At 32.7% G+C, this 22,242-nt stretch overlaps 2 protein-coding genes across 4 annotated transcripts in view; one reads left to right on the forward strand and one right to left on the reverse strand.

Moving 5' to 3' along the window:
* Positions 1-14,101, reverse strand: part of LOC126972330 (transmembrane protein 245) — a 47,334-nt gene extending 33,233 nt beyond the window's left edge. For all 3 annotated transcript variants that reach the window (XM_050819005.1, XM_050819004.1, XM_050819006.1), the window contains exons 1-6: positions 13,546-14,101; positions 10,821-10,967; positions 8,847-9,075; positions 6,024-6,597; positions 4,338-4,509; positions 2,561-2,728 (exon numbers count right to left, since the gene is read on the reverse strand). In XM_050819005.1, the coding sequence (XP_050674962.1) occupies positions 2,561-2,728; positions 4,338-4,509; positions 6,024-6,597; positions 8,847-9,075; positions 10,821-10,967; positions 13,546-13,908 (1,653 nt within the window). In that variant the 5' untranslated portion in view covers positions 13,909-14,101. The remainder of the gene's footprint in view (positions 1-2,560; positions 2,729-4,337; positions 4,510-6,023; positions 6,598-8,846; positions 9,076-10,820; positions 10,968-13,545) is intronic.
* The window catches only part of LOC126972325 (uncharacterized), a 768,748-nt gene that overhangs the window by 310,638 nt on the left and 435,868 nt on the right, over positions 1-22,242 (forward strand). The gene's annotated exons all lie outside the window — the stretch shown is intronic.

Raw genomic sequence — 22,242 nt, forward strand, 5'->3', positions numbered from 1 at the left:
TATTGGCCAATGTTCTGAGAAGTTTTTAAAAATATAGGCTCCCCATTTTATTTTATTTTTGATACCTCGAACATTTTCATGAATTTAGCTGGAGCAGTTATCTTGAACTTACGACTCAATTCTAAACTAGTTCCGCATTGTCTAAACTATTCATAGTTTCTTATGTGGTTATTGCAACTGTAGTTAATAATGACCAACAATAAAGTTAACTAAAAGCGTTCAAAAAAATTAGAAAAAGTCCTTAACCACAATTAGATGAAAAAAAGCGGATAAAAGGGGAAAAAAATTATTATCTCCTAAACTACGCAAAATCGTAGAACATACATAGGGGTGATTCGGATACTCATATCACCATGAGGCTTTCAAATTTTAGCTTTGGACGTCAACTTCTCGGCCACCCTGTATACTTAACCTGTAGATTAATGTATCCCTTTTTACTTTAATAAGTTTTTCTTTTTTGTGATTATTTAGTTTGAATATCACCTCTTTACGCCTGAAATACAGGCATAGTATTGACTAACTTTTAAGTAAGCGTATTTAATAATCTTTTAATAAATAAATTGAATGACAATTCAAAAGCGCTTACTTTTGCCTATTTGAATAAAGTTTTTTTGACTTTCAATTTAGGTGTAGACGTTTATTTGGATTTAATAGATAAGTATTGGTTCTATAACCACGTATAATTTAAGAACATTATGGCAAACATATTGTGATTTAAAAAAGGTGACGGCCCTGGTTTTTTACGCGCGAAAACATACAGAAAGGAGGATTTTCAATCGAAATAAAGTGTGTGATAAAGTGTGTTTCACTATTTCAAAATTTAATTTAAATGATTCTTTTCTTAGTAGGAAGAGCATATATTAAACATGGATCTTTGATATTTAAGTGGTTTCTTGTATTTGTGGTCTATTTCCTTTCTTTTTCCCCGGTGGGTGACCTGGTCATTTTAAACCATACAGAGGTTTCGATGGGAAAGATAGCCTGCACGAATTTGAAAAGGCCTCATACTAATAAAAGACATGGCTTTTTTTAACAAGGTAACGTGGTATGTTCTCACGGGCTTATTCGGGCGGGGTCATCGTGGGCCCGCCCACTGTTATATTTCAAGTGAGACTCATGCTCGAAAATGGCTGACAGTAAAAACAATATTTAGCTGAATGCCGATATTAATAATATTAAATAGATACAATAAATATAATTATTAACCACCATTAATATATTATAATGTTACATTCTATTTATATTTTACTTACATATCTCATTATCTAATGAAGTCCATAAGGCAGCAAGAATAGGAAAAAAGAAATAAAAAATATGAAAAAAGTATCAAAAATTCATTTTTGTTATAAAGTACCTATCGTAGGATATGTATAACAAACAGGCATAATATGGTATCCCAAACTTATTTTTCTAATATACTAAAGATCAATATATTTTACTTTAATAACAGTCAGATCTTGTTGTACTGAGGTTGTCACCAGTTTTCAACAACCGAAGCAAGGGAGAAGAAGGCTTACAAGTGAGTCTATATACAACGTGGAGTTAAACTGGCGATTCAGAAACGCCATTGTTGCTCCACGCCGTATAGGGCTTTGATCGAGTATGTCACAAAGCGCTTCTCTTGGGTTTCCCCAAGAGATTTTGCAATTGGCCCACCAGCTTCCTCATTGGGCGTAGCATATCCAAATATTTTTATTTAAAATAGGATTTAAAATCACCTATTGAAAGTCAAACACTACCATACATGAGAAGAAATGGCGCAAAAAACTCAAACAGATCATTGATGCTAAAAAACATGAACGCTACTGTTCCCCAAAGTTGTGTGCCATCTTCTACACGATTCGTTGGATTGCTCCAAGTGCATTGTTATACCGGTGATGAATCTACCCTGGAGTTAACCCGCCATGCAAGTCTCTCACGGAAGATCGAAGCAACTACCGTCGGAAGAAACCCATTCTCTCTCTAATTTTCAAATGACTGCCAATAAAGCCAATTTGGATATGCCTTCCAGATGGGCTGCATGTTAATATTTTCTTAAAAGTTATAAATACCTATGAAAATTGCAAACCTACGGGAATAGGTCCTTTGCACAGGATGCCGGCTAGATTATGGTTACCAACGTAACGCAACGGCGCCTATTTCTGCCGTGAAGCAGTAATGTGTAAACATTGCTGTGTTTCGGTCGGAAGGGCAGCAGTAGCTAGTCAAATTACTGGACAAATGAAACTTAACATCTTATGTCTCAAGGTGACGAGCTTATTTGTAGTGCCGCTCAGAATTTTTGAGCTTTTCAGGAACCCTGAGTGGCACTGCATTGTAATGGGCAGGGCGTATAAAATACCATCAGATCAACGTCCTGCTCGTCTCGTCCCTTATTGTCATAAAAAAAGAATGTCAATGAGGCAACCGTCCTATGACACATGGTTAGTAAATCTTGCTGTGTTTATTAAACTCTAAAGGATCTCATGTAGGGAAGATAAGGGTTTGGCAACAATTACCACAGCATCCCGAAATTTTAAATCAAAATTTGTACATTTATTTATTGTGTTCATGTACTAACCCCCGTAGATATTCCTTCTCTGCCATAGGTGTACGCGTTATCGATCAGAGAATCAAGCTTTTCCTCCCAACCTTCGGGGAGGTAAGCGTGGAGTGCAGAGTTCTGGACAAATGTACTGTTCAACAGACTTCCACTGAGTTGGATTACAACTATAGCTTCTGAATATATCTGAAAAAAAAAAAACAATTTAACGACAGTGGAAATACATGGACTTCGTTCTTAATAATATACCTACTATATATATACTAGTGGACCCGACAGACGTTGTCTGTACACACGTCTTAAATTTGAAACATCGGTCCAGCCGTTAAGTGGAGTTCACTACCATACACGCAGAATTAAGAATCTAAACCAATCTCAAATTCACTGGAACACACAAAAAATCATCAAATTCCGTTTTAGGTAGTTCAATTATGAATCTATACCATCCTCGAATCGACTTGAACACACACAAACAAATTCAAAAAAAAAAAAAAAAAATATATATATATATATATATATATATATATATATATATATATATATATATATATATATATATATATATATATACCTCTACTACCTAATATTATAAACTGACCACCACAAAATAATTGAGCAAAAAATCTTTAAACGCAAACGTTAAAACAGTATTGATTCCTACAAAAGCATAGATTAGAAGTGCATGGAATAATTATTGATATTTTTAACATACAGATTTTTTTTTGTTGCAGCAACGGTTTCAGATATATAATATTAACAACCGTTATTGAAGCAGAACTAATATATTTTTAAACACTCAAACATATTTGTGCCGCATATGTGGTGCGACAACAATCATAATAGTGATAATATTTTATTAAATGATAATGAATTAAGAGACAATCTCTCACTTTTTCCCCAAACAAGATATGAAGTATATCTTGACAATTTGTTTTTGTTTTAAAGTGATAACCTTTAGGATGAATTACACAAATAAAATTTGAAAACAAAATTTTTGAACGATGCGGGACTCAAACCCACGACCTCTCGCGTTCCATGCGAGCGTTTTTCCAACCCGGTCCTGCGCTACCCTCATCCAACGTATACCGGCAATCTCCACCAGATCGTCGATACATCTTGTGGGGGGCCTACCAACACAGCGTCTTCCGGTAGGTGGTCGCCATTCGAGGATTTTACTGCCCCAACGGCCATCTGTCTGTCGAACTTTGTGCCCTGCCCATTAGCACTTCAGTTTCGCAATAATTTGGGCTATGTCAGTGACTTTGGTTGTCCTACGGATCACCTCATTTCTGATTCGATCTCGCAGGGAAACTCCGAGTGTAGCCCTCTCCAAACTAATTGTAATATTTATAGTGTATTTATTAAAATATTAATCATTAATACATCGGAATAGTGACCTAAGGAGCTAAGCCAGTGAGAGGCTCCTTTGCACAGGATGCCGGCTAGATTATGGGTGCCACAACGGCACAAATTTCTGCTGTGCAGCAGTAAAGTGTAAACATTATAGGTTTATGTTTCGGTCTGAAGGGCGCCGGAGCTAATGAAATTACTGGGCAAATGAGACTTAACATCTTATGTCTCCAGGTGACGAGCGCAAGTGTAGTGCCGCTCAGAATTTTTTTGGTTTTTCGATAATCCTGAGCAGCACTGCATTGTAATGGGCAGGGCGTATCCATTACCATCAACTGAACGTCCTGCTCGTCACGTCCCTTATTATCATAAAAACGAACGAAATAAACAATTTATAGCGATATTACATAATACAATAAATCCTAGCTGATTGGTAAATAAATACCTGAATGCATATGAATACTGTCGCAACAGTTAGGAACAGAATGAGACCGACGATGACGATGCAGGAAGAAACTGTGTCAATGGATTCATAGGCCATTTCAATGACACTGCTGTTGCATATCGACAACATTTTGCGGATACCTCGAATTTGAGCAGGGAACAATGCGCTCTCCCTGAAAAAAAAAAATCTTCACACTGATACCATAGAGCACGATATGAGTTATCAAGGTGTAGAAACTGTTGCTAAACGATGAAATACCTTAACACCTGTCGGCTACCAGGGACACTGACCTGTATAATTATCACTGGACAGCCTGTTTCATACGATAGACATCGAATTTTTTGTGCCTATTTGAAGCGCCACTCGCGAGCGTCCAGAGAACTAATTATGACGTATAATACAAATGGCTGCGAAGGAACGTACAATACTCTGAAGTATTTTTGCATTTTGAATTAATTTCTTTCGTTTTTCGTGTTATTTATAATTCAAGAATCAACGTAATAAAGTACATATTTTTTTTGTACACACTTTCCCACCATCTATCGATGGCGAATGGATGGAAAATGGCGAATATCAAACAGGCGCAAAAGCACTTTGACAGCCGCCAGTCCAGTGGTAATAGACCTTAGAGGTCAGTGACCAATGTCGTTGTTCGAAAAAACACACAGTTGTTCCAATGTGACATAATATGGGAAACTTGATTCCTCTTTCGATTTTCAGCCTAATTTTGTAATTATAAATTTATATGTTTTTATACATTTTTTGAAGTGTTATTTTTTAATAAAAACTATATTAAATTTACTGTGGTAGTTAATATATAAATACAAAGTCTAAATACTAAATATCTATTCATAAAAGGGGTTATGAAAGTATGGTTTATTTCATGGGTAGTTCTATCTGCGTGAATATGTCAAATAATTACTATAAAAAGCATGCACTTATATTTTTGGTTTGTTTTAAAAAGAACAATAAAAACTAACAAGTACCTTATTATTTTCATTGAAAATAATAATTTATTCTAAAATATAACTATTTTCCAACTTTTTGTTGAAAGAAAGATAAGTGTAATATAAAATTACAATACAAATATTCATGATAGGATATATAAAATATTCATAAAATCACTTATTTAACATCAAAAACTTCACCTATTCCAAAAAGTAAGCCTCAGAACGGGCGCAACAAATTCAGGTCAATATATCGTAAATATTATAATTTTTTTCAATAGCTTTCAGATACATTTACTGAAATCATTCTAACTAAAGGCATTCATTAGTTACATGTAATTAATACTATTTAAATATGTTGTAGTTATAAATAATGTCCCCCAAGGTCACTACAAGGTCATTGAGCCAATGGATATTCGAATGTAATGTGAACCAAAATTTATGGATAATACGCGATTTAAAGCAGCTTCTCTAGAGGTCACACCTCCAAAGCGTTCACCATTAAATCACTCGATAGGTTGTGGTTCAGTAGACATATGAGTAACAGTAGGCCTGGTAGCTGAAGTATGATACAAATGGTCTAGTTGACCAGCTAACGTCAGGGTGTCGAATATGCGTGACGGAGTGAGCGCGTATCGTAAAAAAGAAGAATAACTACAAAATACCAATCGAATTGAGAACCTCTCCTTATTGAAGTCGGTTAAAATTACTGTTCATAACATCTGAGAAAAATTCTTACCTATTGCTCCACCAGGAGACGATTTTACTTTTAACATTACTGTATTGATTTGCAATAAATAACCAAACTCCAAAAAATATGCCGAGAACTTTAACAATATGTATCGCTAAGAAAATCAACATAATTGGCAATAGCCAAATGTATTTCCAAACCAGCATACAGAAGCATGCGAAGAAGAGCAGTTTAAAATACAGTGCTGTTTCATCATCGGTGAAATTATTTTTTATATAGTGCTCGTCCAATGACCTCTGCTTGAAAGAGGCCAAGAGGCGATTATCGAAGGAACTTTTCATCTTTGGATTCAAAGGTAGCTCTGACAAAGTTCTAGTTTTAAATAGGATTTTGGCATGTCTGGGATTGTTCTGTATAGTTTCATTATCAGCCCAACTCCCTGTTTTCATTGCATTCTCAGGAGACATGGCGGATGGTGAATCATCTGAGGTTGAGTCTATCTCACTGTCTACTTCAGGTATTGCAGAGTCAGCTTTTTCTTTTAATTCTTCCTCGGTTCTATTTACATGCGGTTTGTTCGTTAGTACCACTTGTATTGCAGTCATTATGGAGACATCAGGGTCTGTAAGGTAATTTTTTATGTCAAATTATACTTTGAATGAATTATGCTTTATTTTATTGATTATTTAAGTAGATACTAAATATTACAATACAATAACAAACAGATTTTAGTGATAAATATCAGGCATATTTTATCGTAAGGTCCTCAACAGTTTTTAACGTTAATATTTAAATAAGATGATTAAAATTCTCCATTTGTCTTTTTAAACAGTGATCTATACATATAAATAAAATTGGAGTGTCTGTTTGTAATACTGAAATAACCGTTTTATATGTAAAAAAAAATATTTTTGTATATGTACCATATATATATTCATTTGACTACTTTACCTAAAAGTGTACTTACCTAGTATAAGGTCACCTTATAAAAACAGCTCAGTTTTTTCTATAATATAAATAGGTATGTAATCGTAATTTAAAATCAATATTATTTCGTTGTCAAACCTACATTAGCTGCAGATAGAGTAATGTATGCATTGGAAGACCACGGCATGTTCAAACCTACTTAGTTTATAGGAAATAAATAGGTATACAAAAGATTTAAGTTTTCCCCAGTGCTAATTCCCCCAATATTTGTCTTTAAAACAACAAAAGCAAAAGAATTGTTTAAAAGACAAATATTGGCGGAATTAGCAATATATATAGCAACTATATATATATATATATATATATATATAGCAACAACAAAAGCAAAAGAATTGTTTTAAAGACAAATATTGACGGAATTAGCACTGGGGAAAACTTAAATCATTTGTATAATTATGGATTTCCGCAAAGTAACGAACACCTAATTCAATAAATTTTAATAAATAGGTAGCTATCATGAATGGTAATTTCATTAAAATAATAATTAGTTTCTTCATTTTTATAATATCGGTCGGGACCGTGAAGTAGGTGACAACAAAGGTCGCGCGTGCATCACTGCTCGCCCGTGAGTCTAGTGTTGAGTAGGACATACAAGAGGCGGGTACATTTGTCCCGTACATGACGTCAAAATGTAAGAGCGGCTCGAAATTTAAAATTGTACCACTTCAAATTTTATGTCGCGGTAGTCGCGTGACGCGCTCTCACTACTCAACTACTCAGTAGTCAGTACTCACTCTGTAACACTATAGTGTGCACTTGTGTACTGTGAGAGAGTGAGGGAGCGAGTGGCATGCTACAAAACACAACACTGCACAATAAATAAATAAAAATTAAATTTTGTTAAATGGAATATCTTATTTTTTGTAATACATTAAAATCACAGTTTATTAAATAAATTTTTTATTATATATTTACCTATACTTAAAATTATATTTTTTATTTACCTACATAATAACATTACTATGTCGTTCGTTCCGACTGCAATAACATCAAATGTCATATTTGTAGTACTCGTAACTTCAAAAGTGTCGCCTCGCTCCAGTACGCCTCGCCTCATTTGAAGTAGGACATTGTACTGCCTCAGTGCAAAAAAGAGGCTACTCTTACAAACTCATTTTCAAATCGTGTCCTACCCATCACTACGTGAGTCCCTACTGGCTGGCTTACTCTGTAGAGGCCGCCGCACGTACTTACGATTTGGATAGCTACACGGGGATTGAGACAGGCCTGCCATTGCGTACCGGTACTTGTATGTACACGAAATCAGCTGCAAGTGATTTTATTGATGTTGACACAACACAAATTTGATATAAGTAGATACTTTTAAACTTAAAATCTGTGTATCACACATGCTGTATGTGAACATCTATTATGAAGTTCAAGATGACCCCTGTAGCCCAGTGGTTTGTGAACCTGCCTACTAGAGGTTCCGGGTTCAAATTCCGGTAGGTGCAATCAATTATATGATGATTATGAATGTTTGTTTTCGAGTTATAGATGTTTATTTTATGTATGTATGTTTGTTTAAGTAAGTATATTGTTTTAAATATATCACTGTCTGGTACCCATAGTACAGGCCTAGTTTTGGGCAAGATAATTTGTGTAGTTAGAATGTGTCAATATTATTACATCATTATTATTAAGTGTTTGTGACAACCCTAGCATATTTTTATATTAGCGAACAAATGTTGGGACCGCCTGCATAGTATTATTTATCGCAAGAAAAAAAGGATACACTACAAGAATTAATAACATGCATGCTGTAATAAAGTAGGTGATCTCTGCCATCCATGATACCTTACAGTTTCAGAGGTAAACAATAAGTCTTACAATAATTAATATTATGTAAAATATTGACTAATAAATAAGAAAATTTCAATATACCTTTATTCACCAAATCTTTGTGCACATGTAACACTTCAAGTACAAAGCCAATCACACAAAACACTTGCAGCAATACAAACATGTACACTTTGTACGTTCCTGCTAGACTTGCCAAGAAACTCACGACAACCAACCACAATATATGTGACGTCACTTGAAATATTCCAGCCCGGTTTGGACTCCATAGAGTGTAAACACTAATTATATAGGCTAGGGCTATTGTGAGAGTCTGAAATCAATTTAATCAATTTGACTTTAATAATATAGATTATATCATTACCATGATACTACAAATACTCATTAATACTGATGGGCACAAAAATATAAAACAGGCATAACTTATGAATTGAATAGGTAGGTACAAAAATTGCTGCAATAGGAATATAATTTTTAAATAATATGTAGTTTTATTTATATAATATCTTTTTTTATTATACCGGAAGACATAGTACATAAGCATAAGATGGACGTCGAAATACGTTGGTTGAGGGCAGAGCAGGACTGATTGTCTTGGAAATCTTTTGGGGGAGGCCTTTGTCCAGCAATGGACGTCTATCGGCTGATGATGATGTAGTGTTATTTACATGGTCAACCTGTAGAACATTGGCCAGTCAAATCTTCTAGTCAAACTTAGAAATATAGCGGTAAATTGGCAAAAAAAGAAATGTAACAAATTTTCAGAAATAAAAAAATTAAAGTCATTAGTTCATTTCAAATTTCATTCATTCAAAGTAAAGTAAAATTCATTAAAAGTACTAATTAAAACTAAGTATAATTCGTTTGAAGAGTTTTTGCTGTATATAATTTTATTTGTTTCTATGTTCTGTTTTTGTTTCATTTTGATAAATGCTTAATCTTTGTGTGATGTAAAATAAAAATATATTTTTGTCTAATTTGAATAATAAGACATTTAAATATAAAACCATTTTGTAATTATATTGTAGGGATATGTACAACTTCCTAGATATCTTTGCAGTTTTTTGAAATTCTGGCTTTTAACAGTTTATTTTTTATGTAATTTAGTATGTCAGGGAAAAGTTGCTCCAGGTTGTATTTATTGCTCATAGATTTCTATACAAGCTCTCCTTTATGGTGCTGGAATGGGTCCAATTGTGCTATTTTAAGAATAAGCCCTCAAGTATTTCTCCATACCTAGTAAGTACTATTAATACACCTTAGACAATAAACTTGTCCCAATCTTAATAATTACTTCTTCAAACTTTTCAAATAGGATTCAAGAGCCTTTGCGGAGTGAAGAAGCATTGATGCTCTACTATGTCTATGGCGGGCACTTCAGAAACCCCTAGTATAGGGGGTAACTTTAAGGCATAAAAACTATTTTAAGTGTATGATGAACCAATGATTTTAGAATGTATTGACGAAAAGTAGTCAAATATTATTAATCACAATATCAATTAGGTCATTCTGATAATAAATTTATTTGAAATTTTACTGGGTTAATAGTATAATAATGACAAAATGTATATGTATGAAGTATATGTGACTAACCAACAAAATAACTGTGAAGTATCTAAGTAACCTCATTAATAAAATATTAAAAGACCACATTTATACTTTTTTATTTTTTTATCCAAGTCGTTTCATTTTGTATTGTAGTAGAAAAAAATATATATACTAGCTGTTACCCATGACTTTGTCTGCACACACACATGACTGAGCTAATAGTGCAAATAAAAATTGTTGTTTCATAAAACTTTTTTATTTTAAACTTTATTTTAAGTCTAAGGGATAAAATTTAGAAGATTTAATTTAAATCTATTTGGTAACTTTTCTATGATGCATGCACAAACGAAAACATCTATCATTTTATTTATATAGATTATGGAATCAAAACCAAAATTAAAAAAAAAGTAAAAAGTTAGATTAGCAGTAGGCATATTTGTGAAAATTTATTTAAGTAAGTAACACATTTGTTATTATTATAAACATTAAAAGATATAAGGACATACTTACAATATAAGATGTGCATAAGCTGATGAGTAGAGTAGTTGAAAAACTAATAAAGTTTGTAAACTGCCAAAACAAACAGCAAATACTTCTTGGTATAGAGTTGTACAGCCATGGCAAAACAAATATTGCTGATAATAGTCCAATTATAGTCTGAAAATATATATTTAAGTAGTAATTATTGTATTGAAGTAGGTGTTACTTTGCGAAAATCCATAATTATATAAATGATATGAGTTTTCTTTAGTGTTAATTCCGCCAATATTTGTCTATAAACAATTTGACATGTGTTTCGCCTCTACACGAGTCTCGTGCCAGATTTTGGCGAGTGTTTAAAGACAAATATTGGCGGAATAAACACTAAAGAAATCTCAGATCATTTATATAGTAATTACTAATTATTTATCAAATAGAATTTGAAAACAAAATTTTATGACTGATCGAACCTATGACCTCATCGTTCTGTGCTAGTGCTCTGCCAAGTTTGAGAATTGTACAAAGCATACAAGATTTGATGATGATATGTCACTCGATTGGTTTGCTCAGTTGGCAGAGCAGTGGCATGGAACACTAGAGGTTGTGGGTTCGAGCCCTGCATCATTCAATAAACTTTGTTTTCAAATTTTATGTATGGATATATACATGTTTATTTATTTATAATCACTTATAAAACGCTCACAGAATACCTTTATTGATTTATGGTGTATGTGGATGATGCAGCTACTGTACTCAATAACTTTTGTATTAATTTACATTTATTTTTTTGACTTATTCATGTAAGACATTCACTATTTGATGTTTGAGTGTGTTTGTTGCATCATTTTACATATTATATTGTAATTGAAATGATCTGTAAATCTTGATATAAAAGAGTGGCAATGAGTTTCTTGCTACTTCTCATTAGCTCAACCCTTTACGAAGTAGCGGTAGATTCAATAAGAAAAATTTGTTTTTTTTTTAACATTCATAAGTGTCATTTTCGTGACCTACTTGAATAAACTGATTTTGATTTGATTTGATTTATTTGTGTATTAATCCTAGAAGTGAGGGTTATCAATTTAAAATCATAACAAATTGCTTAGTAATTGTTGGTATTTATATTTAAGAAATAGATATAATAGTTTGATGAAATTATCTCCACATATTTTTTGGCAGTCTTGCCATACCCTGAGCTCTAAAAGAAGCCAGTGAAATAGGAAGTCATGAACTCACTAAAGTGTTTCTGAAAGTCTCCTCTCCTTAGAACATAATTGATATCAAAGAAGTGATTGGCTTGAGAGAGAAGTAGAAAGAGAGTCATAATAGATAAGCAAGATTTTATAATGTTCATGAGGACCTATATCCTCTCTTGCCTTATTCTAATGAAGTTTCATGTCTTCAACTGTTTTAATCTTGAGCCACCAAGTTTAAGTCACCAATAAAAGGCATAAAAGGCATTTATTTTCTCAAAATTGATTCCTTTAGAATTCTTTTTGATGTCATTTCTAATAACTACTAGATACTACTACCGCTGCGGAAACAAATGGCGCTCTGAGAGAGAAGAAGCGGCGCAAGAAACTCTCCCAGCATTCTTTTTTTGCGCTCTTTTCAATAAAAATATACAATATTGTACAATCATTTCTATCACTATAAAATAATCACAATCTAATACCAGGCTGTCCGGTCATTTAGATATTCAGCAGTGGAGTAATAGGATCTACAAGAGAGCCATTTTTTTATAAAACATTTACATTTATTTATAGATAATGCCTGAACAGTGGCTGGGACTTTATTATAGAAGTGTATACAATAAATCTATAAGCCTATGGGTGATCAGCATTATGATATTGTTGTAGATATATTATGTCAGCTACAATTTAGGCCATTTTGGGCTCATTTAGATCATATTGGACTATAGGAACCTAAGACACTAGAAATGACACAGTCATCTTTAACATGTCACTTCACAACAGACTTATAGAACACCAGCAAGTTAGTAAAGGCATAAAAGGCATTTATTTTCCCAAAATTGATTCATTTAGAATTATATAATCTTTAATAATTTATATGTCTAGATCGATTGACAGCTGAGAAAATGTTGAGAAATAAGTAGTGGGGAACAGTTAAACTCTATTTTCAGCAAACACATGCACACTAAAACAAGGTGAATGGCATATCTCAAGTGTAAGACTAAGCTGTCACACAGACACACACACTAAAGTAATAAACCTGGCCTGTTGTCATGTGTTGTCTCACAGCAAGAGGCTTTATCTAGATGCATAAATTATCTATGGTAATAATTTGAAATTAATCAGGATGGACTTGAAACAAGTTACTTTTCAGTATTAGATTCTTAATTTAGCTGTTGTTTGCAATTTGCACACCAGACATGTCTTAAGGAAATAGAGAAAGATCAAAGAAGCTCTTAATAATACATTTCTATATATTGGATATTTACAATTACGGTAACTTAACATCACAAAAAATACCACTGGGATGTGTGGTTGTCTATTGGGCAAAGCGCTGGGGGTTAGATCCTCACTGAAGAATTCATAGCAAGGTGAAACACTTACCAAGTTAATGATTGAACATGCATAAGCATGTTGCAAGCCAAGAATGATCAAATTGGACTCAACAGAATTAAGCCTATACTATGTTTAAAATGCTTTACTACCTAACACCTTCTACTTATGCATATATTTAATAACTGTAGCTCTCTAAATTCACATAAAACTCATTACAAAATATTTACCTTATAATGTTCTCTAAATTGATATCCAACTGTATCTGAGGCATAGTTAACCACATTCACAGGTATAAACATTAAACCACTTATTACAGATGAGTTTCTTTTCTCCAAGTCTTCAAACCAAGTTTTGATTTTCTTTGAAAGCTTATACTTAAATGGGTGGAGAAGCGAGCCGACAAGTAATGCCCAAAATAAGGGTTTGAAAAATGGCTCTAATATAAGAAAAAGTACATACACTGCTACACAGCATATTGCTAAAACAAATAAAGCAAATGCATTGTAAAACCCATGCTTCATAGGTTTTTCGTTTCCTTCTGATAAACCCCCGATAATGTTGAATATATTATCAAAAGCTGTCTGCTGCATTGTAAATTCTTATAAAATCACTTAATAAAACATCACAGTATCAAAACTCATAAATAAAAACTAATGACTAATGTTATAATTAGGTTGGCGATGAGGTCATACGAAATCCATCCATTCGGCATTCACCCAACATAACAATAATAAAATGATTTCATTTTCAAGTACAAAACTATGGGAACCTAAAGCTGACTTTTTGATTTCAAATATGATAGGTATTTGATTACCTCGACTTCTTCGGACTACCGACTAACTATCAAGATCAACAGCTGTCAGCTATCAAAGCTGACATGACAATAGACAGGCAGACAGCTATCACTTTTTTTTTCTTCTTCATCTACATATTTCGAATAGGTAGAAATATGGAATACTTTCATGATATTATGTAAAAATGTAAGTGAATATAGAAAAAAATGGCGGCGATGATAACTTAATACCATACGCTCGTTTTCCATAAAAATAATAGTTTAAAAAACTAAAAAACACGCTTTATATAAACCTCAACTAAAAAATAAAAATTAATTTTAATAAATTTAAATTGAAAATAGTGTCAAAAATATATTTCATTATAAAAAGGCGTGGGGTGTATTATTATTTTAATAATATCTTAAAAAGCATCCCACACTTTTTTGAAGTTATACTTCTTTTGGCGCGATGGAGAAAAATTATGAGAGTGAATTTTTACGATGCATACGCACACCAACACCTGAATTCTACATCTTGTCATTCTTTCTACATCTTGTCTCCTTTCATTATTCATCATTGTCATTCTACATCGTCAAGTTAGTTCTAGGTGGCATGAAAATCGATAACTATGTTCAAGTTGTATATTCTAGTATTTTTAATTTTTATATTTAGAACACGTGTTTTGTAACAGTACAATTAAACAAATGTGTGAATAAATAAATATTAATTTGGTGTTTTTATTAAATCAATTTGATAGTATATTGATAGTATTTACTAATAATTTATTGGTATATCTATATATATTGAATATTAGTGATAAAACTGATTTGAATAAACTGTTGTGAGTGCATTTATAGATTTGAGGTTAATTACATTATTATCTAAATAAATAAATAAATAAATAAATAAATAAATAAAAAATATTTTTTTTTCGTTTTATTATTTATTAACTAGCTCTTATAATAATTAGCTAAGTTAAATCACGCATTAATAATTTATAATGGAAACAGATTACTTAAACAGCGCCATCTTTTCATAAACAATAACATTACTTCATCATTACAGAATCATTAATATACGCGTACGTTCCATGATATCATTTCATAATTGCCTTAAGAATTTATTAAAATGCTGCTAGATGGCGTGAAATACAAATTCACCGCCATCTGTTCGCTTCTAAACGAATTAGATAGCTACTATAATTTTGTGGAACTGTCTTGACATGTTGCGCGGTTCCTTTGTACTTTACAATACATTACTAGATGGCGCTTATTAGTAATTTATTTATTTAAAAATTATTTAAATTGGCAAAAATCTTATTTTCCAAATTGAATAAAGGAATAATCTTATCAAATTAGTGTATTGTCATCGGCCCTCGATAAATCTACAAAGTTTGAATGAAATCTGGCCGTTTAAAGTGGGTCAAAATCGCGTCTAAAGGAGTCAAGAGTTACAAACATACATACAAGTGAAGCTAATATAAAGCGTGTTAAAAGTAGTGCCTCAAGAAAAGTAACAAACACAGAGATCTCCTGTTCCTTTAATATCTTTGTTAGATATGTTTTATTTTAAATTGATTTACGATTTATGGTACCTTGTGTTATAATTTATTGATTTGAAAGAGCATGGCCTTCTGGTACATGTGTTCCTCACTTGGTAGAAGCTCACATCCACACTACTGTTTGTACCATTTTTGTTACTAAAATATTTATTAACAAATTTAAATTACACGTTACAAAATAGTGTCCTAGTTTAATTCACTCATAACATAAATAGTGCACCGTACATCTTAGAAATTGTACAAATTATTCTTGAAGAACATAGGAAATCATTTACCATAGCAATACCTTTGGAAGGATACTTTCGGCAGAATTATCTATAACCTGAATATTTTTTCAAACCAAACCTTTTTGGCTCTGGTTACGATATTTCTAGAAAATTTTGATATTTGTGTGGATTTCTCAGCTTTGTCGGTGATGTATTTAATGGAATTACACATTTATCGAAAATTAATTTTCGTAGGTACCTACTGTTATGTAGTATTATTTATTAGTTAGTAGACAATTTTCTTATAATAGTCTTACCCTGACATTAATAGAAGATTCTTAGAACGGATATAATAATATAATCATCTCTAATTTGCTACCAATTAGTTACAATTGTTATGTATGATATTGTTAGATGGATTTTATGTCCATAAATAACTAAGTTCATTATAATGATGTAAGAAATAAGAACAATAGATTAGATTTAATACTGTATCAGGAATGTCTGTGGAATATTTTGGGATCCCATTGAGCGAGCTCGATCCTCCAGCATTAACACGAAAATTTGTTAGTAAGCCCTTTTTTAGGTATGTTTTAATCATAAATCTCTTTGCCAGGAAATTAAAAATGTAATGAAAATTATTATTAAAATTTTCAAAATTTATAATATGTATGTCAAATCAAATCAAAATCACTTTATTCATGTACCTACATGAAGGAACAAGTACAAGGAAATATCAATTATGAATGTCATATCATTGTTTCTTTTCTTTATACATTTAGCACCACTTCGGAAAAGGTTGAGCTTTAATAAGAAAAAGTGGCAAGAAATTCATTGCCACTCTTTTAAAACAGCATGTAGGTATATATTATATAAATTAGTTTGTTTGTATGTAGATATAAATCTTTCTATAGTGTAAAAACGCAATAAGCAAATAAAATATTGATGTATCTAATATATAATTCTCATGTCGCGGTGTTTGTAGTTAAACTCCTAGTCTCTTCAAACCTAGAGTCCACTGGACTAACAGATATATTAGATCGTTAGTGATCTTCTCTCCATCCAGCCTAGTGAGCAGGCGGTCCGAGGTTCAAGTCTCCTTCCGAGACGCCCCGCGCCTGTGAGCTACATTTTCGGCCTGGCCCTCGCCCGGCTTCGCTGTAAAAGCCTTCAGGGCTATCAGCACAGAGGAGGTTTTTAGTCGGTAGGGGGTGTTTACACCCGAGCCCGACATATGGGCCCGTTTCGGGGTCTTCAATACGTAAATGTATTTTACTAATCTCGAGTAGGTCTGACAATCTCACAACATCTATTTCTTATCCTCCTAAATGGGTGGTCCACGCCAAATTCTTTTTAATTTTTTTTGATTTTTTTTTTAAATTTGTTTGATTATGAGTCAGCATTAAAAAATAAGTACAACTTCATATTTTCACCCATCTACGATCAACAGCTACTTTTGTATCGTGATTTTAATATCGGCAATACAACGTTTGCTGGGTCAGCTAGTAATGTAATAACAATATATTAATTTATATTATTATACGTTGATAGATTTCTAAAAAATATTTCTATGTAATATATATAAAACCACAAAAATAATGTCTACAGACAGGTTTGAAGATCATGTGACATGATCTTCTATGCAATTGCTTAAGGCGACACTAAATGCCAGCGACCTTGAGCGATACGAGTTCACGGCTGCCGGCCCGCCACCTATGTAACAAAGCCAATATTTTAAAAATTCTTGGTTTCTAAATCAGTTTATATGCTTACAATCCTCGTTATTCACTACTAATCTGAATAAATGAACCTATACAAAAAAGTACAAGCTATAAGAATAACTTTTCTGAGAGAAATACCAAAAAATGCGTCACGCCATGCCAAAAAACTTGTTTAACTTCAAAGAAAAGTGGTTGTTCAAAAAGGCAGTGTTAACTATAACCAACAGCAAGCATTAGCAACAAACAAATAAGACTTACGGATATGTGTAACAGTATTAAGTAGTGTTCATAGCTCGAAATGCTATACTTTCACCACAAAACTTGTCTAAAAACACTATGTTTGCGTGTTTTCTGCTTACTCTTCGCCTTAACTTGATTGTGGGCTAATCCGGAACTGCTCGGCGGTGGTGTTTGCTTAACACTAAACATAAGCATATTAGCCAATTGAAAAATAATAGTGATGTACCTACGTAATGTCAATACTCGAAACAAACATAAACTCTCAATTCCATCTACTAGGCTCCGTTAAATTGTTAAATATTTTCAAGTGTATTGTGATATATTTTATAATAAACTCCCAAATGATATTAAAATGTTACTTACCATTTAAAAAATTTAAATGTATCGTCAATAATAAATGAATATATTATGTATATTGCTATGGGGAAATGCTGCCGATATTAATACAATATTTGTGCTGCAGAAGAGGGCTATTCGCGCCATTTATAACCTATGTCCTAAAGAATCATTGAGAGTAAAATTTAAAGAAATTAACATCTTGACTGTTGCTTCTCAATATATTCTTGATAATGTAATGTATGTTCATAGGCACATAAGTGAATTTGCTAGAAACTGTCATAACCATAATGTTAACACCAGGAACAGACATAAACTTATGATGCCTACTACTCGGCTAAGTCGAGTTAGTAAGTCTTTTGTGGGGCGATGTATATGCTTTTACAACAAGATCCCAGAAAATGTTCAAAACAAAAGTATAACGTTATTCAAAAGAATTGTTAAAAAACGTTTGTGTGGTAAAGGTTACTATAACATAAATGACTTTCTTAATGATACCACAGATTGGGAATGGAGTGACCGCCCTCAGGCTATTAAGTAATAACTTTAATTGTACAATATTACTTTGTAAACATATTTATTCGATGAAAAAAAAAATGCCCGTTGAGTTTCTCGCGCCCATTTTTCTCAGGTCTGAGGCATTCATTTTGGAATGGGTGGTAGTTTTTGACTTTCAATAAGTGATGTCACATCCTATTTTGAATAAAAATATTTGAATTTGAATTTGAATTTGAATATCTATGGCCTATTATATGAAAGATTATTTGAATGATAAAGATAGTTGGGAATAATGTTTCTAAATTTATTGTAAATGAATAATGTTATACTCATTGTACTGTTATTGTAACTTTTGTACTTCATCCTTACTTGCACTAAAAACTTTAAGTTTTACAGTGAATAAAGTTTTTTTTAAATTTTCATTTGATTTTGGCAATGGTGGACCATCTATTTAATTTAGCGAAAGTAACAGAAGTGTATTAAACTGATGATGAATCTGGATAATATCCCATGTTGACGTTCCCCAGTGACGAATTAGTTCCATAAAGTCATTGAAGGCAAGTTTTACTACAACTACTTTTTGCAATATTTCATCTAATAATGTGTAGGAATTATACATATAGACAATTCTATTTATTTATTTTACAACACAAACTAAGTAAAAAGTACATTTCAGTTTTTGAAGTCGGTTTTTTTAAACATAGTTTTTTTTTTAATTTCCATAGCTTCATAGCTTAGATTAAGGATTGGTCTCCGCTGCGCTTCAACCAGATACCGCATTACCGAAGCCCAATAGCTTTTTATTACGGCAACTTTATATTGTAATGTGTATTGGGTATTTGTTAAGATGCTTGTGTGCGTGGCATCTTTTTTTTTTATGTAATAGGAGGACAAACGAGCGTACGGGTCACCTGTTGTTAAGTGATCACCGCCGCCCACAATCTCCTGCAACACCAGAGGAATCACAGGAGCGTTGCCGGCCTTTAAGGAAGATGTACGCGCTTTTTTGAAGGTTCCTATGTCGTATCGTCCCGGAAACACCGCACAAGGAAGTTCATTCCACAGCTTTGTGTTACGTGGAAGAAACCTCCTTGAAAACCGCACTGTGGAGGACCACCACACATCCAGATGGTGGGGATGATATCCCAACTTGTGGCGTAAGGACCGCTTTCATAATCTTTGTTGGGGAAGGGGGGGGGGTGACCACCGGTCCTCGACACTAACCCATGCGAAACATAGCGGCAATAGGCCGCTACTTCCGGTCTTCGCGGTATTCTGTGCGAGTGTGGTAAGTAACCCGGACGAGTCTGGCCCGATTGTGCTGACGTCATAAGACGGCAGCGTGACTCTCCCACTTCTAAAATGACACTTGACACAATGTCTTGACACTCAATGACATCTTTCAAATTTTGTAACTTATATACCTACGCTTGGTGTTATTTTACATTGAAATTAATAAAATACAAAATACTTTCTGTCAATGTGATCTCAGTGTCATTCTTATTTCTGTTTTATTTTTACAAAGTTTTACTACGGAACCCGGCGTTTTAGTTTCAATTATTAGCAAAGTTTAACACAACATGTGGCACGTCAACGTCACACATTGCTCGAGACTGGTTAGAGTACGCCCACTTGGGCGTACTATTAGTTTTACTTTACGGCTACGCCTGCGGTATCTAGTTGTAGCCCAGTGGAGACCAAACCTTAATCTAAGCTTCATAGTTGTAAAAGCTGTTTTTGGGAAAAATTTTGACCTTTGCTAAAATTATTAGTTAGTGGAAGTAAATGCAGGGATATAAAGTTGGGCATCATATTAATTAATTTATTATTATTTCATTATACTAAAATATCACAAATAATCTTAATAAATATATCGCTAAGGGAAATTTAAATTCAAATACATTTTCAGTTTGGTTATCTAATATATATAAATTACGTGACACGTTGTTTGTCCGCGATGGACTCCTAAAGTAATGAACGGATTTTAATAGGGATTACTTCATGGAGTGCAGTTTGGTCCAACTTGAGAGATAGGATAGTTTTTATTTCGATTTGGGACCCATAATTATTTTTATTTTCAATATTGTTTTGTATGGACATATTTTCTATGAGAGAATTTAGTGACGCACGGTTTGACAGTTCCGCTGTGAAACTATTTCATTATAACAACAGGGAGAATTTTTTACGAAATAATTCTTGATGATTTGAAATATTATTGGCAAATTCCTATAAAACAGTAATTTTTTTTACTATCTACAGAACAACGTCTGTCGGGGCAGCTATTTATATATAACATCTGATTGTCAATATATTGAATTTTACTGCAGTCTCAAAAGTGCAAACAGGAAAGAATAGAAAAATAACCGTTATATTATTATTATCATCGCTATAATATGCAGTGCAGTCGGATATAAAATTCGACAGGTGTCTAAAACTGTTCCTGTCACCAATTGGCATAACTATTTCGACTTGTGATACTCTTAATGATCGCCACTCATTGGCTATTTTTATTTAATTAGAACTATTTGGATCAGTTCCCAAATCGAAAATACTCGAACACTTAAAAATGTGTCAAAATTCTATTCCGTTGAAAACATTGAGATCTACGTTGAGAAGAATCTTAACTCTTAAGCTTTTACCTTGACAGCGTTTTCTTCTGATCCTGCCAACTTGAAAGCTTAAATATAATAGAAAACTATGCAATTTTATGATACTTACAACTTTTACAAATAGTCCAAATTTTAAGAAAAGATATCTTGAAATATTTACTACACCAGAGAACTGGTAAAAGACTAACCCCCTTATTCATAATAGTCTGCTAACTTAAAGCATTGCTAATTCTCACACTGTCTTCTTCTATTGACCTAAGTCAGAATGAGAAAATACACTCCTAAGCGGCTGTTTAAAGTTAGCGGACCATTATGAATAACTCTCAACCTTGAGTGTTCCAACTACAGCAACGCTTCGTACAATCGAGTACTCTCAAAAGTACCTACTGCTTTCGCGTGATGCATAGAATAGATACCAACTCAGTGGCAGAAAATTAACGTGTGTTTTTTCTATAAGTTGGCATTGATCCAAATTTTATTTACTATCGGTAGCAATATTGTTTATTGTTGAAAAAATTTTGAATGCTTTCGTTTCGTCGTAGGTTTTTAGAAATAATAAAACTTAATTCATACTGTGTTAAAAGAAATGTAAGCATTGATTAAGGTACAAATTTACCGAAAAATGATTTAAATATTATTCTTCGTTTATTGTATTTTGGTTTGAGCTGATGGTCTTGTTATCTATAAATAAATAAATAAAACTAAAACCAATGAATATGCAAACATTAAATAGTAAAATTTTATATTATACCACATTTAAAATGTGAATACAATTTCAGTTTAGAATTCCAAAGTATACACAAATTTATTGAACAGAAATATACTTTTGTCAACATTGGCTTGATCGAATCATTTAGTGAAGCAGATATTATATATGTTTTCGTGGAAATGAAAATATTTATCAACATGAAGAAGACAACATCTTATTTTATTATTAGATTGCTTATTATTATTATTATTTGAAGAGGGTGGCTATTTCC

The sequence above is a fragment of the Leptidea sinapis genome, chromosome 26, assembly GCF_905404315.1.
Source record: "Leptidea sinapis chromosome 26, ilLepSina1.1, whole genome shotgun sequence".
NCBI classification, from domain to species: domain Eukaryota; kingdom Metazoa; phylum Arthropoda; class Insecta; order Lepidoptera; family Pieridae; genus Leptidea; species Leptidea sinapis.